Consider the following 20,869-nt stretch of genomic DNA (forward strand, 5'->3'; position numbering starts at 1 on the left):
ACTTTTAGTCAGTTTTTATGTTCAACGCTAGCTTGCTTTCATACTCTATTTTCCTTTTCTTCATCCCTTGGTTCTCCTTTGCTGAATTTTAAACCGCTCCCAATCCTCAGGACTATTGCTTTTTCTTGCCAATTTGTATGCTTCTTCCTTGAATCTGATACTATCTCTAATTTCCCTTGTAAACCATGGTTTGGCCACAATTCCCTTACAACTTCTGAAGTTCACCTATTTGTTCCTTAAATGCCTGCCATTGTCTGTCCACAGTCTTTGCTTTCAGTAATGTTTCTCAGTCCATCATTGACAATTCATGCTTCATATCATCATAGTTACCTTTATTGAGATTCAGGACCCTGGTCTCAGAATCAATTACATCACTATCCACCCTGACAAAAAATTCTGCCATATTATAGTGACTCGTCCCCAACAGCTAGATTACGACTAATGTTGAAATGTGACAGCTGGTCCAGCTAGCCCTCAGGAATCTGGAGTGGGGAAGTGACCCCAGAGATCCCCTTTTTAGTAACTTTTATTCTCTGAAATGTTGTGATACACTCTGTCTCTCCCTCTTCCTATCTCAGCACTTGCAAGATCAGTTAGACCTGGACCTGTCCCCGCTGGAGTATATGATGAAATGTTATCCAGAAATCAAGGAGAAGGAGGAAATGCGAAAGATTATTGGGCGCTATGGGCTTTCGGGGAAACAGCAGGTAGGTACCCCTGAGTGCCCGGTGTTTTACCGGGAGAGTGCTGGGACCCCAACTGGTGCTAAGGTCAGCACTTGGAGAGGGCCATTGGGGTGGGGTGGTGTGGGAGTGTGATCGGGCTGGGATCCTGGACAATCAGCTCTGGATCTGACCAACACCACTTCAGTTGCCACGTTTTGCAATATCTTCCGGTCTCGGCAGACATGAGGTTCCCAATTACTATGTGGTGGGTTTTCCCCAAACCCACCAATGTTCAGACTCTGAGCTTCACACACTGACTTGTCTTTGGGTAGTGTGCTGACCCTGGCTGATTCCGGGATTGTCTGTTTACTGAGCTGGGATATATTCTCCTCTTTAACTGGAAGCTAGTGTTTCCCATAATCAGGACCTAGCTCTTTAACATTAATGTATTCAAGAGGCGGCTGGATACAGCACTTGGGGCGAATGGGATCAAAGGTTATGGGGAGAAAGCAGGATTAGGCTATTGAGTTGGATGATCAGCCAGGATCGTGATGAATGGCGGAGCAGGATCGAAGGGCCAAATGGTCTCCTCCTATCTTCAAAGACTATTTCCTCAGGTGAATAGAGCGGTAACTAGGGGGCATAACTATAGGGTTCATGGTGGGAGATATAGGAAGGATGTCCGAGGTAGGTTTTTTTACTCAGAGTGGTTGGGGTGTGGAATGGACTGCCTGCAGGGATAGTGGAGTCAGAAACTTTAGGAACATTTAAGCAGCTATTGGATAGGCACATGGAGTACTTCGGGATGATAGGGAGGAAATAGCTTGATCTGGGTTTCAGACAAAGCTCGGCACAACATCGTGGGCCGAAGGGCCTGTTCTGTGCTGTACTGTTCTATGTTTCTGTTATTGTCCTGTAATCAGGAACACCCACTTTAACCTGAAGCTGCTGTGGGTTTTACTGGGTTGTGTGCGGATTGGGGGAGGAGAGTGAACAGAAAAGAATAAAATTCTAATCAGTTTGGGCTGAATCCCGTTTCCCAAAATGACAGGCTGGTGTCTTATTAAACCGGCAACTCCCTGCTGGCAGAAGTGATTAGTAGTGTGATTGGAATGACTGCCGTTCTGGTGTAGAATTAGTTTGAGAGAATCTTTGCTGGGATCTAGGAAGCTGAAACGGATGAGTATCCCACCAGAGGGAATATCCGAATTCCCGTTGCCTTATTCTGCTCTGATGCCGGACGGAATTCTGGGGAGAGCCCTGAGTGTTTATCTGTGTTCCAGGTGAGCCCGATCCGAAATCTCTCGGATGGGCAGAAGTGCCGCGTGTGCTTTGCCTGGTTGGCTTGGCAAACCCCCCACATGCTGTTCCTTGATGAACCTACAAACCATCTGGACATTGAGACCATTGATGCCTTGGCTGATGCCATCAATGAGTTTGAGGGCGGGATGATGCTCGTCAGCCACGACTTCAGGCTCATTCAGCAGGTGAATGTTTCAATTAAAAAAAGACTTGTTAAAGTTTTTTGTCATGGAGGGAGGGGGGCTGGTGGAAATGGGGAAACGGGAGTGGGGGGCTGGTGGGAATGGGGAAACGGGGGGTGGGGAGCTGGTGGGAATGGGGAAACGGGGAGTGGGGGGCTGGTGGGAATGGGGAAACGGGGAGTGGGGGGCTGGTGGGAATGGGAAACGGGGAGGGGCTGGTGGGAGTGGGGAAATGGGGGTGGTGGGAAATGGGGAGGGGCTGTTGGGAATGGGGAAATGGCTGGTGGGAATGGGGAAACGGGGGGGTGGGGAGCTGGTGGAAATGGGGGTGGGGGCGCGTTGGAAATGGGGATGAATGAGCTTCTGGGATTGAAGGAACTCATCGACCTGCTTACAAAATAATGATTTCTCTCTCAGGTTGCTCAAGAGATCTGGGTGTGTGAGAAGCAGACCATCTCCAAGTGGCAAGGTGGGATCCTGTCATATAAGGAACACTTGAAGAACAAAATGCTTGGTGATAACCCTCAGAACAGCAAGAAGTCTCCCAGTGTCTGAAGTATTCTCCGCAATTTGGCATCAACGTTAAGCAAATTTCTGAAAACATTACCGACCATCCTTTTTAGGACCCAGGAGGCTTGGCACAGCAGTGTGGACGTGGCTGACTTAAGCATGCTAGACAATTAAAATCAAATGCTAACAATAAATTGCTGTTCGTATTAGCTTACTGACTGATCACAGAGGCTGTGGTTTTCACTGGTTGGGAAAAGCAGGCAGGATGTTTTAAAACGAAAACACAGCCCAATGCTTGTTCTGACCCTCCTGCTAAAGATTGGGGAGTTTGTCTGCTCGGCTTACCCTGACAAGGTAGCTGATGTATATCTCACCCCTTTGTCTTGCAGTAGCAACACTGCCTTTTCAAAAACCCTGTGCACACAATCTGGCTTGCCTCAACGTTTTGGACCACTGTCTTGCATGAACCCTTGTCCTCCAACACTGATGGTTACTTAGGGTTTTAGGCATAGCCATAACCAAGTACAGCCCTAGACCTGCTCCCTTCTCGTTGCCTTGTGGGCCAGCTTATCCCCTTTAATTGAAGATTACATAGCAGGCGATGTGAGCTGGAGCATTGTGAACTCTGGGCTGTTTAATGTTTCCATAATCTTGTGACCTGCTGCGGTGTTCAGTAAGCAGGCAGGGCTGGGTCACAACCACCGCCCTCTGCAAGTGCCATAGGAGCCCAGCTGGGGGAAGCTGTGTTCCCTCTCCTGCCTCCTCCCTGCTGTTGGCTTTGGGTGTCGGACATTGTAAATGGAATGCAGAAGCTGGCTGCTCCATTGTGTGGATAAAGTTTAAACACACATTTCCCGTCCACCTCTTATTTTCTTCCCCCCTCCACCCAAAAAAAGCAAGCAGTTATAAATTTTACCGTCTGCAGATTGTGATGTTGATTAATTCCGATTGAAAGCCAGATTAATTTGTTTTGAATAGTGTGTTCATCTTCGCATTGATGCTTTAACTTGCTGCATTGTTGGAAAAACTTCTCCAGCAGCCTAACTGCCGGGCTCCTGAGAGAAACTCGAGGAAAGAACCTTGAACTCTTTATTTATTTAGTGTATTATGCACTGGGAGCCTCGGTTGTATTTAATCCTGGCCCAGATGGGCGATACTGAGTGATGTGCAGTTGTCATGTAACCCTGGGTGGAGAATCTGTACATCCTTACTCCAAACCTCCCCTTGGGGAATGTGGCAGATTTCTCCACTTCTCTTCATTTTGCACCATGTGAATAATACGTCTATCGAAAATTCGCAGGGTTCTTAAGGAACACTGAATACAATATGGATTTAAGAGATTTTTAAAATGATAGGATTCCTTCCTTTTCCAGAAGGGGATGGGAGAAATTGCTTACAAAATTGAGGTGTTATCTGCTAGAGAACCCCAATTGACTCTGACCGGTGGCCATTGGCTCTGCACAGTACTGTTGTTCAGTGTAGGTTTCTGGATCATGCCATATATCTGGGAGCCCCCACCCATTTATTAATGAAAGTGTTCTGCCAGCCTAGTGCTTGATGCTTGTTTACATTTCAGACCCCACCTGAAATGTTTCGGAACCTGTTCCTGGCTGTGAAAGAGTAAGCTTGGTAAATCTGTCCAGTTTCGTATATTCCAAGAGGCCTCTGATTCTTGATAGCAGACAGACATAACTGCATGGCCTCTAATTTGGTATTCTGGGGTATTTTGAGCAGTGCTCAATTTACACAAACCCTCCCGCTTCTTAGATGTTGCATGTACCCTTCCCACCCACCCCTCCAAAAGCTTGCCGGGATCTCTGTGCAGCTCTCCCGCTCTGACCCCCCCCCCACCTGGGGTCTCAGGGTCTCTCCAGCTTTCTCACTCTGACTCCCAGGGTCTTTCTGTTCAGTTCCTTTTTCCTCCCCCCCCCTCTCCTGCTTGGGTTCTAACTCCCCTGTTAGAGGGAGTCAGGTTCAGTACATCTCAATTTACCCTCACATTTTCACACCAGTACTGTACTTCGGTGTTCGTGACAGATCTGTGCGTCTTGTAATACACTTTAATGTTACACAGTGATTGACATGTTCGGAAGGAGAGAATTAGTCTTGGTACAAGTAGACATAGCATATCAGATTTCCTTTTACTGAAACCTTTTGATTTGTTTGCAGTGTAACAGTTCTGTTGGGTCTCATTTTGAAAAAAAACATTGCACCATCTAAATCCCTGAAGGTAAAACAAATCTGATCGTCTGGAGACTGAGTGACTGCAGATTGTCTGGTTTTAATGTTATATTTTAGGGAGAAATAAAGTTTACTGGAGAGTGTTTCTAATTGGATTCTTTTTGGTGTGTTTTTTTAATGTTTTCTGGAATTGGGGGACTGGGTGCTGGGGATTATTACATTTGTCTTGTTGCCAAATCCACCTCATGGGAAGTTGTCTCCCGGTCTTCCTGAAATTAGTTTTGCTTTTTCAAACTAATTTCTAGTGTGTTTTTGCCTCCTGCATTAATGTCTCCACCTTTGCATTAAAATGGCTACCTTAGAAGCTACAGCATAGCTGCTTGGTGATTTAGAGTCAAAGAGGTTTACAGCATGGAAACAGGCCCTTCGGCCCAACTTGTCCATGCCGCCCTTTTTTAAAAAAAACCCCGTAAACTAATCCCAATTGCCTGCATTTGGCCCATATCCCTCTATATCCATCATACCCATGTAACTATCTAAATGCTTTTTAAAAGACAAAATTGCACCCGCCTCTACTACTACCTCTGACAGCTTGTTCCAGACACTCACCACCCTCTGTGTGAAAAAATTGCCCCACTGGACACTTCTGTATCTCTCCCCTCTCACCTTAAACCTATGCCCTCGAGTTTTAGACTCCCCGACCTTTGGGAAAATATATTGACTATCTAGCTGATTTGTGCCCCTCATTATTTTATAGACCTCTATAAGGTCAGCCTCCTACGCTCCAGAGAAAAAAAATCCCAGTCTATCCAGCTTCTCGTTATAACTCAATCCACCAAGTCCCGGTAGCATCCTAGTAAATCTTTTCTGAACTCTTTCCAGTTCAATAATATCCTTTCTATAATAGGGTGACCAGAATTGCACACAGTATTCCAAGTGTGGCCTTACCAATGTCTTGTACAACTTCAACAAGACATTTCAACTCCTGTATTCAATGTTCTGACCGATGAAACCAAGCATGCTGAATGCCTTCTTCACCACTCTGTCCACCTGTGACTCCACTTTCAAGGAACTATGAACATGTACCCTTAGATCTCTTTGTTCTGTAACTCTCCCCAACGCCCTACCATTAACTGAGTAAGTCCTGTCCTGGTTCAATCCACCAAAATGCATCACCTCGCATTTGTCTAAATTAAACTCCATCTGCCATTCGTCAGCCCACTGGCCCAATTGATCAAGTTGTCGTTGCAGTTGGAGATAACTTCCTTCACTGTCCACTATGCCACCAATTTTAGTGTCATCTGCAAACTTACTAATCATGTCTCCTTTATTCTCATCCAAATCATTAATATAAATGACAAATAACAATGGATCCAGCACTGATCCCTGAGGCATACCACTGGTCACAGGTCTCCAGTTTGAAAAACAACTCTCTACAACCACCCTCTGGCTTCTGTCAAGATGTGTCAAGATTTTGTCAAGCTGTTCTATCAAGAACAGTAAGAAGTCTCACAACACCAGGTTAAAGTCCAATAGGTTTATTTGGTCGCAAAAGCCACTAGCTTTCGGAGCACTGCTCCTTCGTCAGGTAAGTGGGAGTTCTGTTCAGAAATCATAGAAACCCTACAGTGCAGAAGGAGGCCATTCGGCCCATTGAGTCTGCACTGACCACAATCCCACCCAGGCCCTACCCCCACATATTTTACACGCTAATCCCTCTAACCTACGCATCCCAGGACTCTAAGGGGCAATTTTTAACCTGGCCAATCAACCTAACCCGCACATCTTTGGACATATACGGGGCATATAAAGACACAAACTCAATTTACAAAATAATGGTTGGAATGCGAGTCTCTACAGGTAATCAAGTCTTAAAGGTACAGACAATGTGAGTGGAGAGAGCGTTAAGCACAGGTTAAAGAGATGTGTATTGTCTCCAGCCAGGTCAGTTAGTGAGAATTTACAAGCCCAGGCAAGTCGTGGGGTTTACAGGTAGTGTGACATGAACCCAAGATCCCGGTTGAGGCCGTCCTCGTGTGTGTGGAACTTGGCTATCAGTCTCTGCTCAGCGACTCTGCGTTGTTGTGTGTCATGCAGGCCGCCTTGGAGAACACTTACCCGAAGATCAGAGGCCGAATGCCCATGACTGCTGAAGTGTTCCCCAACAGGACGAGAACACTCTGGCCTGGTGATTGTCGAGCGGTGTTCATTCATCCATTGTCGTCGTGTCTGCATGGTTTCCCCAATGTACCATGCCTCAGGACATCCTTTCCTGCAACGTATCAGGTAGACAGCGTTGACTGAATTGCAAGAGTATGTACTGTGGTATTCTCATGTGAGATAGAACATAGAACAGTACAGCACAGAACAGGCCCTTCAGCCCACGATGTTGTGCCGAGCTTTATCTGAAACCAAGATCAAGCTATCCCACTCCCTGTCATCCTGGTGTGCTCCATGTGCCTATCCAATAACCGCTTAAATGTTCCTAAAGTGTCTGACTCCACTATCACTGCAGGCAGTCCATTCCACACCCCAACCACTCTCTGAGTAAAGAACCTACCTCTGATATCCTTCCTACATCTCCCACCATGAACCCTATAGTTATGCCTCCTTGTAATAGCTCCATCCACCTGAGGAAATCGTCTTTGAACGTTCACTCTATCTATCCCCTTCATCATTTTATAAACCTATTAAGTCTCCCCTCAGCCTCCTCCGCTCCAGAGAGAACAGCCCTAGCTCCCTCAACCTTCCCTCATAAGACCTACCCTCCAAACCAGGCAGCATCCTGGTAAATCTCCTCTGCACTATTTCCAGCGCTTCCACATCCTTCTTATAGTGAGGTGACCAGAACTGCGCACAATATTCCAAATGTAGTCTCACCAAGGTCCTGTACAGTTGCAGCATAACCCCACGGCTCAAACTCCAACTCCCTGTTAATAAAAGCTAACACACTATAGGCCTTCTTCACAGCTCTATCCACTTGAGTGGCAACCTTTAGAGATCTATGGATATGGACCCCAAGATCTCTCTGTTCCTCCACAGTCTTCAGAACCCTACCTTTGACCCTGTAATCCACATTTAAATTAGTCCTACCAAAATGAATCACCTCACATTTATCAGGGTTAAACTCCATTTGCCATTTTTCAGCCCAGCTTTGCATCCTATCTATGTCTCTTTGCAGCCTACAACAGCCCTCCACCTCATCCACTACTCCACCAATCTTGGTGTCATCAGCAAATTTACTGACCCACCCTTCAGCCCCCTCCTCTAAGTCATTAATAAAAATCACAAAGAGCAGAGGACCAAGCACTGATCCCTGTGGCACTCCGCTAGCAACCTGCCTCCAATCCGAAAATTTTCCATCCACCACCACCCTCTGTCTTCGATCAGATAGCCAGTTACCTATCCAATCGGCCAACTTTCCCTCTATCCCACACCTCCTTACTTTCATCATAAGCCGACCATGGGGGACCTTATCAAACGCATGGCATCCGTGTCACTGATCCGGCACGTCTTGCAGAGGTTGCTGTGGCAGGGTTGTGTGGTGTCATGGTCACTGTTCTCCTGAAGGCTGTGTCGTTTGCTGCGGACAATGGTCTGTTTGAGGTTGTGCGGTTATTTGAAGGCAAGAAGTGGGGGCGTGGGGATGGCCTTGGCGAGATATTCGTCTTCATCAATGACATGTTGAAGGCTCCAGAGAAGATGTTGTAGCTTCTCCGCTCCGGGGAAGTACTGGAGGACGAAGGGTACTCTATCCGCCGTGTCCCGTGTTTGTCTTCTGAGGAGGTCGGTGTGGTTTTTCGCTGTGGTGCGTAGGAACTGTCGATCAATGAATTGAGCGCCATATCCTGTTATGAGGGCATCTTTCAGCGTCTGGAGGTTTCTGTTGCGATCCTCCTCATCCGAGCAGATCCTGTGTATTCGGAGGGCTTGTCCGTAGGGGATGGCTTCTTTAACGTGTTTAGGGTGGAAGCTGGTGAAGTGGAGCATCGTGAGGTTATCCGTGGGCTTGCGGTACAGTGAAGTGCTGAGGTGACCGTCCTTGATGGAGATGCATGTGTCCAAGAATGCAACCGATTCCAGAGAGTCGTCCATGGTGAGTCTGATGGTGGGATGGAATTTGTTGATGTCATCATATAGTTGTTTCAGTGATTGTTCACCATGAGTCCAAAGGAAGAAAATGTCATCAATGTATCTGGTGTGTAGCATCGGTTGAAGGTCCTGTGCGGTGAAGAGGTCTTGTTTGAACCTGTGCAAGAAGATGTTAGCATATTGAGGTGCGAATTTGGTCCCCATGGCTGTTCCGTGTGTCTGGATGAAGAACTGGTTGTTGAAGGTGAAGATATTGTGGTCCAGGATGAAGCGGATGACTTGTAAAATTGCATCTGGAAACTGGCAGTTGTCGGCGTTGAGTACTGAGGCCGTTGCAGCAATGCCATCGTAATGGGAGATGCTGGTGTAGAGTGCCGAGACATCCATTGTGACAACGAGCGCTCCTGGTTCAACTGCTCCATGTGTGCTTAGTTTCTGTAGGAAGTCCCTAGTGTCACGACAAAAGCTGGGGGTTCTTTGTACAATGGGTTTCAGGATGCCCTCGACGTAGCCAGAGAGGTTCTCGCACAGGGTCCCATTGCCTGATATGATGGGACGGCCGGGTGTGTTTGCCTTGTGCATCTTCGGGAGGCAGTAGAGATCTCCAACGCGGGGAGCATGTGGGATGAGAGCACAGAGGGTGCTCTGAAGGTCCAGATCAAAGGTCTTGGTCAGTCTGTTGAGTTGACGGGTGTGTTCTTTGGTCGGATCTGCGGGTAACTGTCTGTAGTGTTCCTCGTTGTTCAGTTGTCGGTACTCTTCTTTGCAGTAATGACTACCATCGAAATCGCAAACTGCCGGCTCCAAGTGTAGAGGATCTCCAAGAACAGAACTCCCACTTACCTGACGAAGGAGCAGCGCTCCAAAAGCTAGTGGCTTTTGCTACCAAATAAACCTGTTGGACTTTAACCTGGTGTTATGAGACTTGTTACTGTGTTTACCCCAGTCCAACGCCGGCATCTCCACATTCTGTCAAGAAGCCAATTTTGTATCCATTTAGATACCTCACCCTGAATCCTGTGAGATTTAACCTTATGCAACAACCGACCATGCGGTACCTTGTCAAAGGCCTTGCTAAAGTCCATGTAGACAACACCAACTGCACTGCCCTCATCTACCTTCTTGGTTACCCCTTCAAAAAACTCAGTTAAATTTGTGAGACATGATTTTCCACTCACAAAGCCATGCTGACTGCCCCTAATCAGTCCTTGCGTCTCTAAATGCCTGTAGATCCCGTCTCTCAAAATACCTTCCAACAATTTACCCACCACAGATGTGAGGCTCACTGGCCTGTAGTTCCCAGGCTTTTCCCTGCAGCCCTTTTTAAACAAAGGCACAACATTTGCCCCTCTCCAATCTTCAGGCACCTCACCCGTGACAATCGATGATTCAAATATCTCGGCTAGGGGACCCACAATTTCCTCCCTAGCCTCCCACAGTGTCCTGGGATACACTTCGTCAGGTCCCGGGATTTATCTACCTTGATGCGCTTTAAGACTTCCAGCACCTCCTTCTCTGTAATATGTACACTCATTAAGATATCACTATTTATTTCCCCAAGTTCCCTTTGTTGCCTGGTTACTGTTCTACAACCAACAACACGAGATCGGGGCAGCAAGATGATGCCCATCAAGCCAGCTCTGCCTTTCAATGCAATCACGGCTGCTCATAGTTTCAAGCCCCACTTTCCTGCCCAATGCCCACATCCCTTGATTCCCTGAGTGTGCTGTGGGATGTTGGGACAAGTGTGCACTATGGAGCGAGCTGAAATTCTGTTTGTAAATTGATGCGTCAGGGCATTTATTGTGTCGTATGTGTTTGACCAGTTTGTCATATTAAGTTTTGAATTGATTATGGCTGAAAGAACACAACCTCAGGAGAAAAAAGCGAGGTTCATACAGGGAGAAGCTCTCAAACGCTGCAATGGAACCAAATAAGTTCAAGAGCCACTTCAATCCAAAACACTGTTCATTCTCCAGCAAGGATATTGAACACTTCAAGCACCTCCGCAAACAAAACAGAAGCAAAATTCTGGAGTCTGTGCAGATTTCAGAGAATCCCCAGGAAGCAAGCTACCTCGTCACTGAGCTCAGAATGAAATCAAAGAAGCCGCTCACAATTGCCACAATCCCAATTCACAACACATTTGGTTGTTTGCAGGACAAGAATCTCCATGCATTTCAGATTGTGCTTTCGCAGCACCCTCCCTGTTCCCCACAACCGAAATGTAAGTTGACATTCCCAACACAGAGAAAAATACCTTTTGCTAGAGGGCATTTCAGTTGGAGAAAATGGGTGTGCCTCAATGTTTGAGAGTATAGAGGTGCGCTGTGAACCACTGGTGTCATCCATGCCGTAGGGAGTTCCACATCATTCGGTACCGGCAGGTGGGGATGGAGAAATCTCTTTCTTAGTGAGGTTCAGGCTCAATGTCCATCTCTAAATTTGTTCATTGAGGGATCAGGCTGGGATTAATGGAACATAATTGGCTGTTGAGAAGCTAAACATCTGTCAGCGTAGTTACTGATATGAAAATGTATTCATGATCTTGATGGAAAATTACCTTTTCACATCAGTTCACCTTTAGCAGTTTGGGTTGCTGTTAAAGTCCTAGAACTGTTAGTCATATAGCAAAGAGACAGGCCCTTCGGCCCACTATGTCCATGCTGACCAGCAAATACCAATTTATACTAATCCAGTTTACTAGCACATGATCTATAGCCTGCTATGCTGTGGCAATTTAAGTGCTCATCCAAACGCTGCTTCAATGTTGAGAGTACCTGCCTCCACCACCCTCTCAGGCAATCCGTTCCATATTTCCACCACTCTGGGTGAAAAAACATTTTCTCAGATCCCCTCTAAATCACTTGCTTTTCATCTGCCTTTGCCCTCTGGTCTTAGACATCTCTGCTATGAGGAAAAGATTCTTAGAATCTATGCCCCTCATAATTTTGCATACCTATATCGGATCCCCGCCACCCTCTTCTGCTCCTCAGCCTCCTACGCTCCAGAGAAAAAAGTCCCAGTCTATCCAGCCTCTCCTTATAACTCAATCCATCAAGTCCCGGTAGCATCCTAGTAAATCGTTTCTGCACTCTTTCTAGTTTAATAATATCCTTTCTATAATAGGGTGACCAGAATTGCACACAGTATTCCAAGTGTGGCCTTACCAATGTCTTATACAACTTCAACAAGACGTTCCAACTCCTGTATTCAATGTTCTGACCGATGAAACCAAGCATGTCGAATGCCTTCTTCACCACTCTGTCCACCTGTGACTGGAGGCAGAGGGGTGATCTTATGGGGATCTATAAAATAATGAGGGGCATAGACAAGGTAGATAGTCAATATCTTTTCCCAAAGGTAGGGGAGTCTAAAACTAGGGGGCATAGGTTTAAGGTGAGAGGGGAGAGATACAAAAGTATCCAGAGGGGCAATCTTTTCACACAGAGTGGTGAGTGTCTGGAACAAGCTGCCAGAGGCAGTAGTCGAGGCGGGTACAATTTTGTCTTTTAAAAAGCATTTAGATAGTTACATGGGTTCAGATGGGTATAGAGGGATATGGGCCAAATGCGGGCAATTGGGACTAGCTTAGGGGTTTAAAAAAAAAGGGCGGCATGGACAAGTTGGGCCGAAAGGCCTGTTTCTATGCTGTAAACCTCTATGACTCTCTGAGATGTTAAACTAATTGGCTGAAAGTTTCCTACATGTTGCCTCCCTCCCTTTTTGAATAAAGGCATTATATTACCAGTTTTCCAATCCACCGGAACCATTCCTGCATCCAGGGAATTTTGGAATATTGTAACCAATGGATCCACTATCTCCAATAGCATTTCCTTTAAGACCTTAGGATGTAGGCCAGAAGGCCCTAGGGACTTGCCTGCCTTCAATCCCAATAGTTTGTTCAGTACTTTTACCCTAATGATGATGATTGTTCTTAGTTCCTCTCTTTCTATAACCTCTGAATTTTCTGTTACTATTGGGATAATATTCGTGTCCTCTGCTGTGAAAACTGAGGTAAAATATAGATTTAGCGTCTCCACTATTTCTGTATTCCCCACATTTAACTCCCCAGTCTCATTTTCCAAGGGACCAACATTCACTTTAGCTACTCTCTTCCTCTTTATAAACTTTCGAAGCTTTTGTTATCCTTTTTTATATTTTGCGCTAGTTTTCTTTATCTTTGCTTTTTATTACGTTTTTTTTACTGACCCTTTGTTGATGTGTGAAAGTTTCCAAATCTTCCAGTGTGCCACTGGCCTTTGCAATATTGGTATGCCTAAGTTTGTGTCTTTATGTTATCCTTAACTTCCTTGCTTCGCTATGGAAGTCTTTCCCCCCCTCTTACCACCTTTCCTCCTCTCTGGAATATACTTTAGTTGGGAGGACTTGAATATTGCCATAAATATCTGCCACTTTTCATCAACTGTCCTGTAGTTGAGAATTCTGATTAATTCTAAATACCCAACATGAAGATAATTAGCAGCTAATGTTTTAATATGTGGTTTGAGAATAATACAAAATATTTAAGTAACATATTAATAATGTCTCTCAGAAATGAATTTGTAACATGCCAATAAAATGAATGATGTTTTCATGAATGATACCAGCACAAGTTATGCAACAACGTAAATTATCCATGTAAATCCAGGCCGGGGGATAATGCCAAAAGATAAAAGCGCCTTCATTTGGTGTTAGAGCCGGTTTAAACTGTTAGAGAAATGCTGCATCGTAAGAAGCCATTTTTGGGAGAGAGCTTCTGTAAAACAGACAGATGAAAGACAGATTTATATTTGAAGGTGTCAAACTATAATTGATTGAAGGGCATGCCATTGTTAGATTGACAGAACAGTGACTGAGTGGAATTGATTTTAATTAAGTGCTGGGCTGATTAATCTGATAACTAAAAGTATAACCATTCTGCTTTTTGGCATGAAGCCTGAGATCTTTTGAGAATGCCTCAAAGCACATTTGCTATGTGGGTGAAATCAGAGATCTTCCTTTTGGCTGAAAGAAATTTGTCTTGTCTTAATTGTATATTTGTCTGAATACTTTTAATTTGTAATGTTTTTGATTCTAACATTTCAATGTTTTTATAAAAACTAGTTTAATTGAAGAATTTCATTGAACTGAATACATTTTTTTTGCTTTTGTGAAATGAAATGTTTAATGAAAAGATTTAGTCTTTAAATTAGTCAGGCCACCTAGACATTTTCCCACCTTGTCCTACCTTGTAGTCTACCTGCCCAATCCACTAGGGTCAAATTTGCCCTCGTGCCTATGTAATTTCCTTTGTTTAGATCTAGATGCTCGTGTGGATCTCTAGTTTCTCACTCTCAAACTGAATTTGAAATTCTAGCATACTATGATCACTCTTCCCTAGAGGATCTTTAACTATGACATCATTTATTTGCCCTTCCTCATTATATAATACCAAATCTGGAATAGCCTGCTCCCTGGTTGGTTCCACAAAATATTGCTCCAAAAAAACGATCTCTAATACATTCAATGAACTTCCCCTCGAGGATACCCTTGCAAATTTGATTATTCCAGTCAATATGCATGTTAAAATCATCCATGGTTATTGCTGTACCTTTCTTACAAGCCCTCAGTATTTCTTGGCTTATACTGTGACCCACTGAGGAACTAGTGTTTGGGGACCTAAAGATTACTCCCACCAGGGACTTTTTGATAGTTAAGTGTAATTTTTGGTCTCACTGAATGGTGGAGCAGACTTGATGGGCCGAATTGCCTACTTTTGTTCCTACATGCTATATTCTTATCGTCTTGATCTGTTTTGTTACCTTTCTTGTTGTGTGTTTTACCGTTTAATAAAAGTGTTTTATTTCAATAATAACATGATTTTTAATTTCCTCACTCCTTTTTATATCTTTCCTCACATCCTAATTTCGAAATAGTTAAAAACTGACATTCCAAGTTTACTTTCTGGGATTTGGGAAACATAGAAAATAGCTGCAGGAGTAGGCCATTCGGCCCTACGAGCCTGCTTCACCATTCCATCTGATCATGGCTGATCATTGCACTTTCAGCATCCCACATTTAACATCAACAGGGTTCTTAACACTCTTTAAAACAAAATTTTGCTCTTCCACCCTTATTAATTATTTCTCTTCCATCGGCTCCTCATTGTGTCCAATGCTGTAAAGTGGTTTCTCCCTTTCAGTGTGCCAGTTCTAGAAAAGCCCAAGAATCTGAAATATTACCGTCTCTATTTTATCTGCAAAGCCAAAACTCCCTTGCACGCAATGTCCTCGGCCCTGTATTGCCCTGCGCAATGATGCCCGAGCACTCTGAAGCCGGCTTCCCTGCTGAGCTTAGGCTCCCTCCCCACCCACACTGTTGCCTGATGTATACCCCATGGCAAAGCCTTGACCAGAGTCCGCTAGCCACCCAATCAGCACCTTTTTTGTCATGCAGTATAAATTATTGTTCACTTTGAAATTTGATATTTTTGCATCTGTCCTAATGAGTCAGGTCTCTACTTTCAGAAATACCTTATCAATTACTCAGAAGAGTATTTACCTTTAACAAAGAATCTTTCAGAGCTATAAAGGTAAGGTAGATAAAATGGGCTTGATTTCTTTGGAAAAGGATGCAAACAACTGAAGGCTTGAATTTGAGGAAAAGTTTAGGTAAGTTAATTGTGAAAAATGACTAGGTCGTTTTACTGGAAACAAAAATCTTCCGAGAAAGATTTCAAATAAAAAGTTGTCATTGGCATTTAGCTCTTGTTGTTACACCCAAGATCACGTTGCACGGCCCTTCCCATTGACAGCTTGCTACATAAACAGCTGCTTGCTTCTAAGGCACTCACAATTAAGGCATTTTTCTATCCTGTACCTACCCTCCTATAAGATTCTCTTAGTTATTGGTATCTGGAGTACTCAAGAGTTTTAAGGAATATTTTTAAAAATAAATTTCAACAAATTGGCATGAGTCTGCAAAGTAATCAAGGCAGCATTGCCAGCAGCAACAGTGGAAGCAGTTTGGGAGTGCAATGTGTGATACACAGTGAAAACCTGATCCTTTACTGCAATGAATGTGTGGATTGTGTGTGCCCTCGCTGCTTGGTGGGGAGTAAGCACAAGACCCACACTTTCTCACCTTTTGAGGAGGCCTGCAAGGAACATAAAGTAAGTACCTGAACCTTCTCATACTCTTTACAATTGTGACAGATTTACAAGAGCCAGGTGCAAGAAACAGACTGGGTATAGCGAGGGGGGATTGAACAGTACGGCATACAGACTGGGTATAGCGAGGGGGGATTGAACAGTACGGCATACAGACTGGGTATAGCGAGGGGAGATTGAACAGTACAGCATACAGACTGGGTATAGCGAGGGGGGATTGAACAGTACAGCATACAGACTGGGTATAGCGAGGGGGGATTGAACAGTACAACATACAGACTGGGTATAGCGAGGGGGGATTGAACAGTACAGCATACAGACTGGGTATAGCGAGGGGGGATTGAACAGTACGGCATACAGACTGGGTATAGCGAGGGGAGATTGAACAGTACAGCATACAGACTGGGTATAGCGAGGGGGGATTGAACAGTACAGCATACAGACTGGGTATAGCGAGGAGGGATTGAACAGTACAGCATACAGACTGGGTATAGCGAGGGGGGATTGAACAGTACAGCATACAGACTGGGTATAGCGAGGGGGGATTGAACAGTACGGCATACAGACTGGGTATAGCGAGGGGGGATTGAACAGTACAGCATACAGACTGGGTATAGCGAGGGGGGATTGAACAGTACGGCATACAGACTGGGTATAGCGAGGGGGGATTGAACAGTACAGCATACAGACTGGGTATAGCGAGGGGGGATTGAACAGTACAGCATACAGACTGGGTATAGCGAGGGGGGATTGAACAGTACAGCATACAGACTGGGTATAGCGAGGGGGGATTGAACAGTACAGCATACAGACTGGGTATAGCGAGGGGGGATTGAACAGTACAGCATACAAACTGGGTATTGTTGTCGGTAAAAAAACCTCTGACACTATTAGTGGATCAAAATGCAGTGTTTATTTTCACAATTGTGTGAGAAGTGAGGTTCCTAACAGTGGACCCCCAGCCTTCTCCTCGAACACAAGTAAGAACAGAGTTTTATACCCCTCGGTATACAGATTCTCGCTGTATGAGCAATCTCCAAGGCCGCGATCGTTCGTCATTGCCTTGAAACAATATTACAGGTTTTGCACAAACAAGTTAATCTGATATACATTCAGGAGACAACGGTTTTCCCTTATCTAGTCCGAATGTAAGAAACAATGAATTCTAACCAAAACAATGCATTCTACAGCACTTCTCATACAAGATCTAAATATCACAGAGGTCACTTTGACACTTTGAGTTTTGAAGTTTATTAACCCATTCCTGACTTCAGTATAGCGAGGGGGGATTGAACAGTACAGCATACAGACTGGGTATAGCGAGGGGGGATTGAACAGTACAGCATACAGACTGGGTATAGCGAGGGGGGATTGAACAGTACAGCATACAGACTGGGTATAGCGAGGGGGGATTGAACAGTACAGCATACAGACTGGGTATAGCGAGGGGGGATTGAACAGTACAGCATACAGACTGGGTATAGCGAGGGGGGATTGAACAGTACAGCATACAGACTGGGTATAGCGAGGGGGGATTGAACAGTACAGCATACAGACTGGGTATAGCGAGGGGGGATTGAACAGTACAGCATTTGTTCCCAGGAGCAGGCTGAGGGTAAGAGAGTGGGTTTTCTGACTGTAATTAATTATTTATTTTTTCAGTTAATTTTGGGTTTAAAATCGGAGGTTTTTTTCAAAACCGGAAGTCAGGCCAGGAGTGGCCAGGGGAAGTTTTTGGAGGGTTTAAAAGTGCACCAAAGTATACAGCGGGCAGCATCGTAGCGGGCAGCAGAGTGAGTGGGAAGTTGAGTGAGCTGTCAGGGCTTTGGCTCACAGGGCTTGGACGAGCAGGGGTGAGTTTTTGTTTCCTTACACTCTTATTAACTTTTCACTGTCTTACTTGACATAAAGTGTCCAGTATGAGTGTGAAACCAATGTGTTGTTCCCAGTGTAGGATGTGGGAGGTCCTGGAGGCATCTGGCCTCCCGGACATCCACATCTGTGAGGGGTGTGTCGAGCTGCGGTTCCTGAGAGACCGTGTTAGGGAGCTGGAACTACAACTCGAGGATCTTAGGCTGATGAGGGAGAATGAGGAGGTGATAGACAAGAGCTATCATCAGGTGGTCACACCAGGGCCACGGGAAGAGGCCAAGTGGGTGACGGCCAGGAAGGGTAAGGCTAGGGTGGTTGAGAGCACCCCGGTGGATTTGCCCCTGCACAACAAGTACTCCTGCTTGAGTACTGCTGGGGGGGACAGCCCGCCTGGGGGAAGCAGCAGTGGCCGTGTCTCCGCAGTGGAGTCCAGCCCTGTAACTCAGAGGGCTAAGGAAAAGAGGAGGAAGGCGGTATTAATCGGGGACTCGATGGTGAAGGGGACAGACAGGCGTTTCTGCGGAGGTAGGCGGGATTCTCGCATGGTGGTCTGCCTCCCTGGGGCCGGGATCCAGGATGTCGCTGGTCGCGTCCCGGAAATCCTGAGGTGGGAGGGAGAGGAGCCTGAGGTAGCGGTACATATTGGTACCGCTGATGTGGGTAGGAAGGGAGAAGGGGTCATGAAAAGGGAGTACAGGGAATTAGGGAGACAGCTGAGAAAGAGGAAAGCAAAGGTAGTAATCTCAGGATTACTGCCTGTGCCACAGGAAGGTGAGGGCAGGAATGGAGTGAGGTGGAGGATGAATGTGTGGCTGAGGGACTGGTGCAGGGGGCAGGGATTCAGGTTCCTGGACCATTGGGACCTCTTTAGGGGCAGGGGTGATCTGTATACAAGAAACGGGTGGAACTTGAATCACACGGGGACCAATATCCTGGCCGGTAGGTTGGCTAAGGCTACTGGGGAGAATTTAAACTAGATAGGTTGGGGGGAGGGGAGCTAGAAGAGTTGACTAGGATCAAGGAACTAATTGATGGGGGGGAGGATGCAGGGGTAAGGGGAATTACAAAATTAATGGTAGAGGAGAGGGTGCAAGTGAATGAAGGCGGTAATTTAGATAAGGGAGTAGAGGGAGACGGTGTTCGCGACTCATCAAAGCGGGTTCAGATAAAAGCTGGAATAAGGACACTTTGCCTGAATGCACGAAGCATTCGGAACAAGGTGAATGAGTTGATGGTGCAAATCAGCACAAGTGGGTACGATCTGGTGGCCATTACAGAAACGTGGCTGAAAGGTGACCAGGACTGGGAGATGAATATCCAGGGGTATCAGGCGTTTAGGAAGAATAGACAGGAAGGAAAAGGTGGCGGGGTCGCGCTATTAATAAGAGATAATATCAGGGTAGTACTGAGGGATGACATAGGCTCTGAGGAACAAAACGTGGAATCATTATGGGTAGAGATGAGGAATAGTAGAGGGAGAAAGACACTAGTAGGTGTGGTATATAGGCCCCCAAATAATAATGTTGAGGTAGGGAGGGCTATAAACAAGCAGATAAGGGATGCGTGTAAAAACGGAACGGCAATAATCATGGGGGACTTCAACATGCACATTGACTGGCAGACTCAAGTCGGTAAGGGTGGAATGGAGGAAGAGTTCTTAGAATGCTGTCGGGATAGTTTCCTTGAACAGCATGTTACGGAACCGACGAGGGAACGAGCTATTTTGGATCTGGTATTGTGTAACGAGGTAGGTAGAATTAAGGATCTTATTGTGAAGGACCCTCTTGGGTCTAGTGACCACAATATGGTCGAATTTCTGATTCAGATGGAAGAGGAGAAAGTTTGGTCTCAAACCAGTGTCCTCTGTTTGAACAGAGGGAAATATGATAGGATGAGGGATGAATTGGCTAAGGTAGACTGGGAGAGCAGGCTGGCAGGTAGGATAGCTGAGGAACAGTGGAGGATTTTTAAGGAGATCCTTTTCAGTTCTCAGCAAAAATATATTCCAGCAAAAAACAAGGATTGTAAGAAAAGGGAGAACCAGCCGTGGATAACGAAGGAAATAAAGGAGAGTATTAAAATAAAAACAGCTGCGTACAGAGTGGCCAAAAATAGTGGAGAAACAAGTGATTGGGAAAAATTTAAGAAACAACAAAGAGAGACTAAGAAAGCGATAAAGAAAGGAAGGATAGACTATGAAGCTAGGCGAGCAATTAATATAAAAAATGATAGTAAAAGTTTTTATAAATATATAAAAAGGAATAGAGTGGCTAGAGTGAATGTTGGACCCTTGGAGGACGAGAGGGGGGAGTTAATAGTGGGAAATGAGGATATGGCTGAGTCTTTAAATACGTTTTTTGTGTCGGTCTTCATGGTGGAGGACACAAATAGTTTGCCAAATATTAACGATAGAGGGTTGGCAGCAGGAGAAATACTTAATACGATTAATGTTACCAGAGAGGCAGTGCTGGGTAGACTAATGGGACTGAAGGTGGACAAGTCCCCGGGTCCGGATGGAATGCATCCCAGGGTATTGAAAGAAATGTCAGAGGTAATAGTGGATGCGTTAGTGATTATTTATCAAAACTCGTTGCATTCTGGGGTAGTGCCGGTTGATTGGAAAACGGCTAATGTTACGCCGCTGTTTAAAAAAGGAAGGAGACAAAAGGCGGGTAACTATAGGCCGGTCAGCTTAACGTCTGTAGTAGGGAAAATGCTGGAATCCATTATTAAAGAGGAGATAGCAGGGCATCTGGATAGAAATGGTTCGATCAATCAGACGCAGCATGGATTCATGAGGGGAAAGTCGTGCTTGACGAACATGTTGGATTTTTATGAAGATGTGACGAGGGCGGTTGATGGAGGAGAACCGGTGGATGCGGTGTTTTTGGATTTCCAAAAGGCGTTTGATAAG

The 20,869-nt window shown here is 45.4% G+C and overlaps 2 protein-coding genes across 2 annotated transcripts in view; both read left to right on the plus strand.

Moving 5' to 3' along the window:
* abcf2a (ATP-binding cassette, sub-family F (GCN20), member 2a) overlaps positions 1–4,995 on the plus strand; it is a 47,822-nt gene extending 42,827 nt beyond the window's left edge. The window contains exons 13-15 of the mRNA XM_078215538.1: positions 579–707; positions 1,949–2,152; positions 2,567–4,995. Of these exons, the coding sequence (XP_078071664.1) occupies positions 579–707; positions 1,949–2,152; positions 2,567–2,704 (471 nt within the window). The 3' untranslated portion in view covers positions 2,705–4,995. The remainder of the gene's footprint in view (positions 1–578; positions 708–1,948; positions 2,153–2,566) is intronic.
* Positions 4,996–15,885: 10,890 nt separating this feature from the next.
* The window catches only part of LOC144495524 (zinc finger protein RFP-like), a 36,690-nt gene continuing 31,706 nt past the window's right edge, over positions 15,886–20,869 (plus strand). The window contains exon 1 of the mRNA XM_078215566.1: positions 15,886–16,086. Coding sequence (XP_078071692.1) covers positions 15,886–16,086 — 201 coding nt within the window. The remainder of the gene's footprint in view (positions 16,087–20,869) is intronic.

This window comes from Mustelus asterias, chromosome 7 (genome assembly GCF_964213995.1).
Source record: "Mustelus asterias chromosome 7, sMusAst1.hap1.1, whole genome shotgun sequence".
NCBI lineage: Eukaryota > Metazoa > Chordata > Chondrichthyes > Carcharhiniformes > Triakidae > Mustelus > Mustelus asterias.